The sequence below is a fragment of the Diuraphis noxia genome, unplaced genomic scaffold (assembly GCF_037042655.1).
Source record: "Diuraphis noxia isolate RWA-SAM2 unplaced genomic scaffold, SU_Dnox_SAM2 contig0003, whole genome shotgun sequence".
In the NCBI taxonomy this organism is placed as follows: Eukaryota; Metazoa; Arthropoda; class Insecta; order Hemiptera; family Aphididae; genus Diuraphis; species Diuraphis noxia.
In genome coordinates this window covers 68,964,128-68,978,920 of record NW_028301713.1, presented here as the reverse complement: position 1 = coordinate 68,978,920, position 14,793 = coordinate 68,964,128, and the positions used below count along the sequence as shown (strand labels likewise).

At 26.5% G+C, this 14,793-nt stretch overlaps 1 protein-coding gene, 1 long non-coding RNA gene and 1 pseudogene across 5 annotated transcripts in view; 1 reads left to right on the top strand and 2 right to left on the bottom strand.

Annotated features, from left to right (window-relative positions):
• Nucleotides 1-658: 658 nt before the first annotated feature.
• Nucleotides 659-1,132, bottom strand: LOC149057706 (52 kDa repressor of the inhibitor of the protein kinase-like; annotated as a pseudogene). The gene is made up of 2 exons (XR_016190916.1): nt 827-1,132; nt 659-760 (listed from the first exon to the last, which is right to left on the bottom strand). The product of XR_016190916.1 is annotated as a 52 kDa repressor of the inhibitor of the protein kinase-like (transcript).
• Nucleotides 1,133-9,185: 8,053 nt separating this feature from the next.
• On the top strand, nt 9,186-11,978 carry LOC149057705 (uncharacterized). Its single transcript, XR_016191160.1, has 2 exons — nt 9,186-9,457; nt 11,625-11,978. It is a non-coding gene; the product is annotated as an uncharacterized LOC149057705 (long non-coding RNA).
• Nucleotides 11,388-14,793, bottom strand: part of Naam (Nicotinamide amidase) — a 28,804-nt gene continuing 25,398 nt past the window's right edge. For all 3 annotated transcript variants that reach the window (XM_015515377.2, XM_015515376.2, XM_089224606.1), the window contains one exon: nt 11,388-12,329. In XM_015515377.2, coding sequence (XP_015370863.1) covers nt 12,231-12,329 — 99 coding nt within the window. In that variant the 3' untranslated portion in view covers nt 11,388-12,230. The remainder of the gene's footprint in view (nt 12,330-14,793) is intronic.

The window sequence follows — 14,793 nt, the reverse complement described above, 5'->3', positions numbered from 1 at the left end:
ACATCTTTGGAGATCATGTCAACAGCTGTTAATTTGTATAGGTAGTAGGTACAATTTAAGTACTATATATATATTCATACGTTATATCATATATAGGTACAGGTAGTAAGTACCTATACTTAATACGTTTTTAAAATAACTTGCCTAAAGCGACATTTGAAATCAATGACGTCAAATTCCTCCAAAGGATTCGATCGATCACTAAATAACCTTGGTCTAGGTAAATAATATAAAATATCCAGAACAAATTCATCATCGGAAATTGACAAACTTGTATCGGAACATTCGGAACTTGACTTTTTATTTTTTAAGGTATAATATAAAGGTAAAATGATAGCGAGTGCCTTCTTCTAACTACAGGGCACAGTGACTACGTGATAACTGAAGAATTATCGAATCATTAAAATTTAAAGAGCCGAAATCGGCCCATTATAGTTTAATGAGCTGGTATCCTATATTTTAACGGCCCAATAAAATTACTGAATGCAGTGGCGGTTTTTGGAATTTTTTCTGGTGGGAGGGGGGGGGGGGTCCTTTAACATTATCTTATAATACATAATGACAAAAAAGTATAACCCATTAATAATAACTAAATATAATTTAATTCTTACATAAACGAAAAACTATAATATAGCATTTTAGTTATTACAATACAAAATCAACTTTTCGTTTTTTTTTTTATCAATTCGTCCAAAACTTCGTCAGCTGTTAATTTCAAATCTTTATGAATACACATCATAGCTAGATCATTTAATCTTTTCTGAAATATTAATTAAATTATGTTTAATATTTTAAAATATGAATAATGATTTCCTTAATTACTTACTTCTCCAATGGTGTTCCTCAAGTAGGTTTTGATTCTCTTAAGATTTGAAAAAGTACGTTCATTCGATGAAGTTGAAACTGGTAATGTGGCTAGTATTTGAAGCAGTTTGTATATATTAGGATAAATATCATTATTACAAAGTGATAAAGCTTGAAGTGCATTAGTTGGCTCTTCGCTCAAATTTTTTAAACACCATTGTCACAATTTGTATTCAGCCAATAAAATTGCAGGGTTTCCATTTTCCAGATCATCTTGGTAATTATTGACTAATGTCATAAAATCATCATCTAATTCTTCTTTCGAAAATAATGAATGAAAAGAGTTTAATGTAGTTTCGTGGTTTTAACCGTCTTCGCTCAGAGCCTCAGAATCGTTTTTCGTATACAATGACCTAACAAAAATAATTTCATATTTAAAAAAGCGGGTAAGTCGTGGATGTCGCTCTGCTGTACAGTAGGTTACAAGTGGGTTACTGTAATGGATGAAATTAAATTTGAATCCAATGATATTATATCATTGTATACGATAAACGATTCTGAGCGAAGACAGTTTATCTGTCTAGGATATATTATAGATTATTAAAAATTTTCAAATCTTAGATTTAAAAAGAAAAATTTGCATTTTAACGTATTTTGTGAAATGGATCATTTAAATCATCATCTGTTATTACAATTTATTAATATATTATTGTTTGCCATACACACACGACAAATGGACAAATTGAAACCAGTAGTGTAAGCACGTACAACAATTACGTTAAGTCTTTCGAATTTTTTTTGGAAATCATTAAATCTTGTTAAGTACTAAATAATGCTATGAATAACATATTTGTATGATTTATCATAAATCGCGCGTAATTATAACGACTATCATATTTTGACAATATATTAGTCACGTTTTGTGTAATGTGTTAATAAATAAAATAAAAATAAAATATTGAACAGTTGAATGTACTGTAAAGGATAATATGTATTATATATTTATTTAAAACTTAAAATAGCGAACTACGTACATGAATGGTAACATTATAATTACACTGCGAATATTAATAAGGTATACTGAAAATGTAGGTATTCTTGAAAGATTTACAATTTTTATTTTTATTTTTATTTTGTTGTTACGTTGGAAAATCCTAAGATGCAATCGTTCTGACTAAGTTATACAATAGAAAAAACATATTTCAACGACGTACGATTTAAATTAATATTTTTTCTATATTCCGACTGAAAATTGTATTTGAGCTTTACGAAAGAAATTCTAAGCTCACTGAAACTTTTTAAAGTTTTTCTCCCATTTTAAAAGTAAAAGTAAAAATGTTATCAATTTGTTTTATTTTATCTTGACAATATTGAGAAATGTAATATATTTAAATTTATTTTCATTTTTGTTTGTCAGCATTTACAAGCTAAGTTTACTTATACATTTGGCGTTTCTTTTTCTACGTTAATATAAAATAACTGTGAAAGATTATTATAAATTTAAAATATAATTCATAATACATACGTCAAATATTAATACTTAAAACGTTATTTTAAATTATAAACGTCTTTTTAAATTACAATTATTTGAACAAGAAACAAATATGACACACGTCACGACAAACACGAAACTTGTTGTTGAGTTTTCCAAACGCTAAAAGGACACTCATGCCTCATTCTGATAATAGGAATCCCGTTTTACGTGGATAAAAGTTTATTGGGCCAAAGTCTTAATGAAATAGTATATTGTGTGGCAAGGGCGGGAAGTGAGCCATTTCAGTCGCGGGCGTCGTGTGCCGCATTTCGCCCAAGACTGAAATGGCCTTCCCGCGCGAGCCACACATACTATTTTTTGTCACGCCCCTGCGTTCATGGAAAAGGTTATGCAGGGATCTATGCAACAATTATAGACTATTCTACAAAAACAATTTCATGGAAGACATTTACTAACGCATCGTTCGACGCACTTATCTAGGAACAGTGCAAATTAAATATGTTTAAATGTTTATGCGTCATGCGAGGAGGTTATACTATACATTTAAGATGTAACCAAAAGTTTATGTTTTGTAAGAACCGTGGTAGGTATACATTTTAATTTCTGGTTGTGCAGGGGATACGCGCCCGGCGGTCGGCACTTTTGGGGATTTCTTCTTTTCCGCCCGGCACTTTTGGGGATTTCCTCTTTTTTGCCCGGCACTTTTGGGGATTTCCTCTTTTCCGCCCGGCACTTTGGGGATTTCCACTTTACCGCCCGCTGGACGGAAAAAGGACGCTTTCGAACGCTTCAACCGTTGTCGAAAACCAAACTTTCGGTGCAGGCGTGACAAAAAATCATTTTAAATCACTATATATAAGGACAACAGTTATTTTGTTTGTACTATTGGAGTTATTCGTGTTTATTTAACTGATTTATTCATCGATTATATTTTAGATTCTGAGCGGAGTGTTGAATGTATTGATTTTACCATGATGTGTGTTTTATTTATTTATTTTTTTTTTTTGTGTCTGTCATCACGTTTTGGGGCAGTAAAGTGCTTCGATTTTTGACTTCAGTACCTCGTTCGATCAGAAAGTGAATCTAGTTGGTACATTGGGGCGTCAGAAGTGAAAAATTCTTAATGCTTTTCTAAATAATCGAGAAAAACAAACTAAAAATTAAGGGAAAAACGGGAAATTTTACGCACACTCATTTTTCGACAAAATCGATTTTGGTTTTTGATGTAATTTTAAAACAAATGACCATAGATACATGAAATTTTCACCAAATGTTTATATAAGTATATTCTATCCACCATGCAATTTTCAACTTAAGTTGAACTATTCATAGGCATTTGAAATTTTCAATCATTATTAGTTTTTTTTAAATTAATATTGATAAAAATTTATTTGTTAGGCAGAAAAGCTTGAAAATTTAATACAACACTCTTAACATATTGTTACAATAAAAGAAATTCATACACAGTTTTTTTTTATAAGCATTCAAATTTTGAATTTTGACAAAATACGTAAAAATTCACAAATTATTTTAAGCTAGAAATTCATAAAAAATTTACTTTTTAAATCTATTTAATACAAGATTCCTTACAAGTTTTTTTAATCTTTATCGCAAATAAAAAGTCCACCGGAAATTCAAAATAAATTTTTATGAGCATTCGAATTTTAAATTTTTACATTGGATTTTCGTTGGATTTCATATTTAGCGATTTTCTTATTTTGGTGTAACTCTAAAATCCCAGCATCCCCAGTAAAACCTAGTTTTATATTTTTAAACATACAGGGTGTCCCGTGAAGATTTACCCATTGCAATGTCTCCCGAAATTCTGGTTGTATAATAAGACTCACAGGAATAAGAACTACAATTATTTTATATTTTAATTGATTTTAATGTTTTGATAAAAAAGTTTAAAAATATATTTTTTTATTAATTATTTCCAAAATAATTAAAGATAGTCATTTTGTAGAGTTTATTTTTCTGAAAATATTGACGTTTCAAAATTTTATTTTCATTAATTTCCAGATTTTTAATATTTTTTTTAGTTTCGAGAAAAATTGTGACTTTTTTAATACCGTAATGTTATCAAACATGTGACCCGCCTCGCCGCGCGCATTCCCATACGGCCGGCCGAATACCTTCCGTGTTCCTATAATAGTTATAAATTATAATCATATTTTATTTCTTCAAAACTATAAAAAATATTAAAAATCAGGAAATTAATGAAAATAAAATTTTGAAACGTCAATATTTTCAGAAAAATAAACTCTACAAAATGGCTATCTTTAATATTTTTGGAAATAATTAAATAAAATAATATATTTTTTACATTTTTTACAAAAACATTGAAATAAATTAAAAAATGAAATAATTGTAGTTCTTATCCTATATTATTGTAGTTAATATCTCCATTATTTCGTGAGATATCGCAATGGGTAAATCCTCGCGGGACACCCTGTATATATTTTATATGCATAATATGTCTGTAATATTGGCAGTGCTCGAATTGGGAAAAATTAAGTAGAGGAGTTAAATCCAACGATTTAAAAACTGCGTTCCAAGTGCACAATTAATCAAAGCAGACCCGAATATCGATTCAAGTTCTTATACTAGAAGTAGGTAGTTAAGATGACAACAATGATTATTACCTTACTGCAAGGTGTACACAATTTATTCAAATATAAACTTCAAATTATTTTATTAAATTTAATACAAAAAAAGTAAACAAAACAATTATGCTCGGGATAATTAAGGTTAACAATATAATATTAATTTATAAATTATTATAAAAAGCAAAAAATATCAAATATTTTAAGGAAAAATAAATATTACACAAACAATGTACTTAAGGGCTTTAATTTTTAAAGTGTTTAATGCATACATAATTATGTTTAGTTGTTATGTTTTAATTAAGATTTTCCATCAATGTTGATATTGTATTATACATTCAGGCATACGATTGGATTCAAATTTAATTCCATCCATTACAGTAACACACTGTACAGCATAGCGATATCCACTTTCCCGCTTTTAGATTCTGAACGAAGTGTTAAATGTATTGATTTTACAATGATGTGTGTTTTTTTTTTTGTGTCTGTGTACAGCATAACTAGTCGAAATAATGCTTCGATTTCAAACTTTGGGGGTGGTTTCCGATGTAAAATTGAAGATCCTTAGTGCATTAGAAAGGTCAAAAGTAAACATTTTCCAACAGTTTTAAAAAAAATCGAGATAAACAAAAAAAAAATGACAAAAAAACGGGAATTTTTACGCAAAACCAGTTTTCGACCAAATCGATATTTTTATATGGTTGTAATTCAAAAATTAATCACTGTAAATACTTGAAATTTTCACCAAATGTTAATGTTAGTGATATCTATATAAAGTTTAATGTTAAAAAATTTTCGACTTTTTTTGAGTTATTTATAGACCCCTGAAATTTTCGATTTTTTTTTGAAGTGTCGGTAAAAAAATGTTGGACGACCAAAAAAACTTGAAAATTTAATGCACGGTTCCTTATGAGTTGTTCTTATTGTAGCTAAAAAAAATTAAATATCGTTAGTCAAAATTTTTTTTAATAAGCGTTTACAGTTAAAAATTTTACGAAATCTGTCGAAAACGCGAAAATTTGCAAGTAATTTTGAAGTTGAAAAATCATAAAATTTTTTTCGTTTATAACTAAGGATTAAAAATACAATACTAAGTTTTCCTTCAAGTAGCTATAGAGAAAACTCGAAGCATCAATATAGGAAAAATTTTAAGTGCGTTTGAATTTTAAATTTTTACGAAATAGCGTAACGATAACGATTTATCCTCAAACGATTTTAAACATTTGTTATTATTCAAAAAGTATAATTCGTAGATACTTGAAAATTTTATCAGTTATTGAGATTGGCATATTCTTTACATGATTTAATTTTCAAAATATTTTGACTTTTTTTGAGATATTTATAGACGACTGAAATTTTCAATTTGTCTGAAAATTTTTTTTTGAAGTGTCGATAAAAATGTTTTGGTCCTATCTAAATACTTGAAAATTTAATACAAAGTTTCTCATAAGTTATTCTTATAGTGATTAAAAAATTATAAAAATACATAGGCACGATTTTTTTTTTATTAGGATTTGAAGTTCAAATATTGACTTAATACGTAAAAATTACGGCAATTTTCAAATTATCTTAGATTGAAATTCATAAAAGTTTTTCTTTTTATTCTAAGAATTTAATACAAGGCTCATAGTATATTTTTACAATAGCAGTTGAAAAATAAAATAAATGTATTGCCACAATTATTTTTTTACATGTATTCAAATTTTAATTTTGACAACATACGTAAAAATCACAAAAATTCGTAAATTATTTTATCCTAGAAATTCATAAAAACTTTTCCTTTTATACCTAAGATTTGAAAATTTTATACAAGGCTCCTAAAATATTTTTACAATAGCATTTGAAAAATAAAAGAAATATTTATTCACACATTTTTTTTATAAGCATTTACAGTTCAAATTTTGACTAAATACATAAAAATTACGGCAATGTTCAAATTATCTTAGACCGAAATTCATAAAAGTTTTTCTTTTTAATTCTAAGATTTGAGAATTTAATACAAGGCTCATAATATAGTTTTGCAATATCAGTTGAAAAATAAAAGAAATATATAGCCACAATTTTTTTTTACATGCATTCAAATTTTAATTTTGACAACATATGTAAACATCACGAAAATTCGTAAATTATTTTATTCTAGAAATTCATCAAAAATTTTCCTTTTATACCTAAGATTTGAAAATTTTATACAAGGCTCCTAAAATATTTTTACAATAGCATTTGAAAAATAAAAGAAATATTTAGTCACACATTTTTTTTATAAGCATTTAAAGTTCAAATTTTGTCTAAATACGTAAAAATTACGAAAATTCGCAAATTATTATAAGCTAGAAATTCATAAAAAATTTTCTTTTTAAATCTAAGCTTTGAAAATGTAATACAAGATTCCTTACAAATTTTTCAATCTTTATCACAAAAAAAAATGTCCACCGGAAATTCAAATTAAATTTTTATTAGCATTTGAATTTCAAATATTGATAAAAATTCGTCAAAACCATGAATATTTGCAAATTATTTTGTAGTTCAAAATTCATAATATTGTTTGTATTTATATCTAAGGTTATAAAATTTAACACCAAGTTTTCCATAAGTTTTGCTTCAAATAGCTATAGAGAAAATTTGAAGCGTCATTATAGGAAAAATGTTTTGAGCGTTTGAGTTTTAAATTTTTATGAAATCGCGTAATGATAACGATTTATCTTCAAACCAGGTATTCGTATATATAAGGTATTATGAATTATGATAACTACACTAATTAATTAACCATGCCATATGCAAAATGCGTCTTAATTGAAAAATAAAATATTTGTTTCAAAATAGAATATATGACAATATTTAAAATTTAAATATAATATATCCTAGACTGACAAATCATCTCCGTTCAGAATCGTTTTTCATATACAATGATACCTATTATTGCATTCAAATTTAATCCCATCCATTACAGTAACCTACAGTACAGCAGAGCGACATCCACGACTTACCCGCTTTTTGTTTTTATTGAACATTTGAGAAATTATATTAATTATAAATTATATTATACTTAGTACATGCTTTATGTATATTGTGCAAAACTACAAAAGCGTCCGCGTTCTGCAATCTAAACCGTTAGCCGACAGCTGACCGTATAAAGTGTCCTAGAAGGTTAGAGCTTAGAACCCAATGTTATGCATAACTTCCAAATACAGTCAAGTCGATTGGACACCCAGTTTTGACTTATGGTGGTTAAAACCACACGGCACACACTATTTTTAGTGTTAACTAACGGATTAGATAAGATAAGATTATGAGATATACTGCAATAATCATGTTAACATGTTTTAAGTCTTTAGTCACCACTCACCACTCGTAATTATTTTATTAGTCAGTCTTGCCTCTTGTGTACTTATACAGTATACATATTATACAGTGCTTACCTATAGGAATTTGGTGGTTTTTTGCAGTTTTATTAAATTATTAAAATATTTTTAATCACACATAAAATAATGGATTTTAAAATAATTGAGAGTAATAAAGGGGGCAAGTGCTTAATACTAGACAATTTTAAATACAGACAATTTAGAGTGTATAATAGTGGAAATGTGGTTTGGCGGAGTTTTATTAGTCAAATGAAGAATCTACTAAAAACACCCATAAACATGAACAAGTGGAGACATTGAAAATTAAAATCCAAGAGGTACGTTTTACATTAATTGTAGGTTTTGTTCAATGTAGCAGAAAGTTGAACGAATATTTTTAAACGGCCAATGGTCATCATAAGACATAAGTCACAAACCAATTTCTCAAATTAAATACTGTAAACGTTAAAAATATTTTTTTCAATATGTTTATAAATTGAATAATTTAAGTTAATGATATCTTTTATAATTTCAACGGTTTTAAAAAAAAAAAAATACTGACTTAAAACCCTCAGAAAAAACATTTGTAGAATTAAAAAAATCAAATATTCAGTCTACAACTTGACAATATTTTACTGTTTTTTTTTTTTTTTTTTAATTCCTGTAATCAATTCATCATATTCTTATCACATCATTTGTTTGCACCACAGACTATGGTTTGCACTCGACATGTATAAATATGGCGGCCGACTTCATATTTTGTTCATTACGATTTACGATAACCACGATCACGATTATAAAGAACTTTATAATTACTATAAATAACTTTATATAACTTTATAATCGTGACGATAACACATGCGAGTTTGCTTATCATATAGAACAATCAGCTGTGATCACAGTTTGAATATTAAGATAACGTTTAGTCGATGATAAAAATTATTGTAGGTTTAATAATATATTTATATTTCGAATTATGATTATTTTAAATTTTATGTGTTTGATGTTTGATTTACTGTAAATTGAGGTGTACCTATTTAGTTGAAACTTTTTCTTTCTATATCTTAAACTTTCTTAGTAATCATTACTAATTTCGTCCGGAAATTGATGTACTTAGTTTAAAAGAAATCAAATTCTCGCGTAGAATTTAAAATGGAAGTTTATACTAAAGCTCCAACCGATTACATAATCGAAAATGTCAACATTTCAACGAGGTATTAATGCACTTTTAATAATTATGGCGATTTTAAATTCCGATTTCTCACCTGTTACCTATACCGATATTAACTTTTGATCTGTCAAATAAACTCTGTCCATAAGCAGGTATTATTTATAAATTCCAAGTTACAACTAAATTTGATTATAATAACATACATTTACTTTCCTAATTTAACGCAGAAATCAATTAAACAATGTGTTGTATTTTATTGATCAGATAAAGACTATGTTTTGTATTTCTTGAATATATTTAGTTTGTTGATTATTGTCAGTACCTACCTAGATTATGATTATTGTATAATGCTGAATATAGGTACTTATTTTTAAAATTGATGACTTAACATTTTATAACTAGTCATAGTTGCAAAATGTATGTTTTAATTTATTGTTTTTTATTATTGAGTTTAATATGTATATGCACTTGTATGCAAATTTACGTTAAGCTCAACCAATTTTATGTTGTTAGCTTTCTTGCTTTAATATTATTAGTTTGTTTAGGTATTATAACTTACTATCTAACTGTTTTTATGAAAATTGAATTTAAAATTTATAATTAATAAAACAAACATGACTCACTTGTAAATTAAAAATTTTTACAAAATTGAAGTACAGACATAGGTAGATAGTGTTTTTATCTTTAAGTTAATTAATATTTCAACTCACTCTTATATTAAAGCTAACCACTCAATGTTATTTGGTTGAGAAAGAAGCAATTTTAATTGTGACAGTCTATTATTAATCTATTTAGGTATTGAGAGTAGTTATAGTTTCCAATTTTTCTAAAATACGTTTAAAAAAATTAAGTTTGTTTTTAGCAAAAATAGTTTAAATAAAAAAAAGTATTTATTTGTTGCTTTAATTGTTTCTAGCTTAACTATATGCTTATTATCTATCTAATCAAAATATGAAAAGGTATAATTAGTAAACAATTGAAATTCATAAATAGTCACATTTTTTTAATCACTGAGTAAACTATAATATTCAATGTCGCGAGTTGTCTGAAAATACAAAATTCATAATATCATAGAACCATGATACTATAAATTATGGTAATAATCATACAACCAATATGAAAAGCTATAGTGAGTATTATGATCACAACTCTTATTTAGATGTATGTATAATCAAAGAGAAAAATATAATCATTTTATGGCTGCATGCTTTTATAATGATTTGATATTGATGACTCATATATAAAGAACTGTAGAATCTCTAATCTGAAATTGAATAATCATAAGAATAACTTTAATAATTATAAATATTACCCATGGGTTTTGATCATGGTGAGACATAATTGATTAACTATTTAGATATAAGGAACAATTTATGTATATTATACATCATAGTGTCATACTATAACTTTATCAAATTAGAAAAACCTTATGTAATACATAGTTTTTCATTGATGATTTATTTAATGGTTGTAAAATCAGTTGGTTTCTTTTTGCTTGTGTCAACAAATTAACATCACTAAGAGCTTTAACGATTACATAAATTGTATTATTATTTATACATTGTGTGATCTATACTTTGTAATTTGAAGTGATGAATATGTTTCACTGTAGTTTATGATATATATACGTATCATTTCATTAATCTGTAACTTAAATCATGCAATGTTTCCAGTTCTGGATAAAATAAAATAACATATTACTAAACATTTTTATAAATAAATTATTTTTGCAAATAAAACTTAATATTTTACTTACAAGCTGTTTATGCGCACAGCATATTTCCAACATTTATAATATAAATAAATAATTTTCCTAAAATTAAAATATTTAAAAAAATAAAATAAAAATAAATATAAAACATTATTTGCAAATTATTAGCGTATTTGTTATTATTTTTACATTTTTTATTAATTATAATCATTTTAGGAGTATCTAACATTTATCACTTATTAAAAATAATTTACAATATATATTATGAATCTCAATTTATGATCAATATTTGTATTTATTATACATTTCTTTGTACAGTTAACTTAGTGACTTTTTACATTAACATTTTTTACTAACAAAAAAATGTGATGTTGAAAATTTGATAGTTAATCATCTTCATACTCAATGAAAGCTGTATTTACTGCAATTTTAAATAGTCTAAGTGTGATTGCTTACATGTTTTTTAATGTTATTTGTAATAATTTATAATTAATTTCAGCGAAGGACCAAAAAAAGAGAAACACATAATTATGACGTTAACTGAAAACAACACTAGTAAAAGTGTCAGAATGTCTGTGTTGCAACTCAACAATTTAAGATATAATGTTGCTAATTTATTGAAGCATACCAATCGCCTCAAGACAAAACTTCAACAGAATTAACTTATAATAATAAATTAAATGCAAAAAAAAACAATAAAAATAATAGTTAACAATGTGGTATATGTATAAAATATAAGGCTGGAATGTTTGTTTGATACTTAATATTATAGTATGCAATTATTGTAATCATTATTCTAACATAAATTTAGTTTTTTTACAAATATTAAATATACTCAGTGCACATGTACAAATTATTTTTTTTTATAAAATATATTAAGCCTAACTTTTGTGGAAAAAATATATGGCTTATTGACTAAACACAACACTTAGTTTCCAAGTAAGTAGTTATACACCAGAGACCTATTGATGCCTAAAAATAACAAGAACAAATGAATACTGTGACAATGACTGAACAACTGATGAGATTTACACATAGTTTCCATTTAAATTAGTATTGTTTTACTATAATTTTAAGCTTATAATTATTTACGAATACAAAGATCCTATTTGTAATTTTCTTTCTTCATTGACTTTTCGATTTCGAGCGCCAATTTATAGCCCAATTCAGGCCTCCTGTCGCGCCCTTCAACCATTGTTTTTATCTAGAAGGGTAAAAAAATACCTACATTAATATTACGCTCAACTGCTAAAATTAGATATATTATTAAACAACCGAATTTCGATAACTCGATTTTTATCACTGTCCCATATAAATTTTTTTTAAATTGAAATACTCAATGTTATTATAAGACATAAGTGCTGTAAGTATAATCCGAAGATAAATAAACTTAACTTTTTTTAACCATTCTCAAAATTTGAGTTATTGATACTTGACAGTACTTTTGTCGACTACTTATTTATAAATTATAACAATTGGGGTGATAAGAATAGGTGATGAGCCGTCACCATCGTCCTTAAAAATTGGGAATTAAATCATTTGCTTTATTTTTGCAACTAATGGCGTGGCGAATGATTTATTAACTGCGGTCTGCGGGTAAATGCATACAAATTTTTAGGCCTCTTCACATTTTCAAATTTTAACAATTAGTGTTTGAAGTATGAAATATCGCTTGTGAAATTTTCCGTTTTGAAATATTTCAATACCTAATTAAGTAATACCTATGTATGAAAACGCGAAACTGAAATTTTTTCTAATATTAATATTAATATTTATTAACAATGATTGTTTGTCAATAACCTAGCCAAAGAAAACCATCGCTAATGAACAATTATGATTGTTTTCCCTAATAGTTTAAACTTTTGGAGGTAAGTTATGACAATTATACGTTAAAATATAACTTACTTTAAAAAAAAATGTAAAATCACAATTTAAAATTTTCAAATACTATTAACTATATACTTTATAGTTGAGAATGAAGGCTACACATGTCTCCTCTCGAATAAGATGTGTAGAGTGATATACAGCGGGTATCCCTTGATGATTTACCCAATGCGATATCTCACGAAATAATGGAGATATCAAAATTCTGGTTTTATAATAAGTTTCACAGGGATAAGAACTACCATTATTTCATTTTTAATTTATTTTAATGTTTTTGTAAGAAATTAAAAAATTTAATTTAATTATTTCCAAAAAAAAAAATAAAGATAGCCATTTTGTAGACTTAATTTTTCTAAAAATATTGACGTTTCAAAATTTTATTTTTATTATTTTCCTGATTTTTAATATTTTTTCTAGTTTTGAAGAAATAAAATATGATTATAAATTTTTAACTATTATATAGGAACACGGAAAGTATTCGGCCGACCGTATGGGAATGCGCGCGGCGCGGTGGGTCACATGTTTGATAACATTACGGTTTTAAATAATTCGCAATTTTTCTCGAAACTAAAAACAATATTAAAAATGGGGTAATAAATGAAAATAAAATTTTGAAAAGTCAATATTTTCAGAAAAATAAACTACAAAATGGCTATCTTTAGTTTTTTTTGGAAATAATTAAATTAAAAAAATACATTTTTTAACTTTTTTACCAAAATATTAAAATAAATTGAAATACGAAATAATTGTAGTTCTTATCCCTGTGAGTGGTGAGTGTTATTATAAGACCTGAATTTTGATATCTCCATTATTTCGTAAGCCGAAAATCGCTGCAAGCCGCAGCAGATAAGATATAGTGAAACGTGTTAATATCAGGAAATTGTATTGTCCTAATAAGAATATGTTGAGAATACAACACGGCCGGCTTATAATCATAAAACAAAAATTTTGAAATACAATCAAAAATCAAGTCAGGTCTTCTTGAACTATTTCATTAAATTAAAAAAAAATAATATTTTTGGAAGATTTAAATGATTTTGTGGTACTTCATCAGTACCTCTCATTGGAGTGTCCGTGTGTCCTCTGATTGCAATGTCAAATGATTTTCAAAATTAATAACAATATGTACCTATCACCTATAATTTAAAAATAATAGTCTTATTAACCATTGGTATTAAGCTTATGAATGATGTGTTGCGTTGTATACAAATCTGTAAGCCAACGCAATTGTAGATACTAATATATGTACAATTATTGTTCACTGTAACATCGGTTTTCTATTTTCATGTTTAGATATTAGTTTTTTTATTGTTCAGAATCATTTTGTGCTGGTGCCAAGCTTCGTTTCCCTCTGCGTTATGTTATTGATGTTAATAATATCAATGTTATCAACACATCAAAAGTTCACTAGGTAGCTGAACAATCGGAATAAGAGTTGTTATTGCCAGGCCAAATTTACAATCATCAAATCATTTTACATTTTTTCCCCTCTAATATTCATTAAATTAAATTTATTTAATTTACCAAGTCATTTTTTATAAAAGAAAATTAATAATACTTAGGTGCCAAATACGCTCCTGAACTCTCCATCACAGAACATGTTATATAAGAAAACTGTCCTATAACCTATCGAAAACTCATTGAGACATATATATATATATATATATATATATATATATATATATAGTAGACATTGACTTTTCCATACAAAAATATCGGAGAGAATTCGAGAGATATGTAGTTAAAATCTGTTCTTAAGTCTAGAATATGATATGATGATCTAT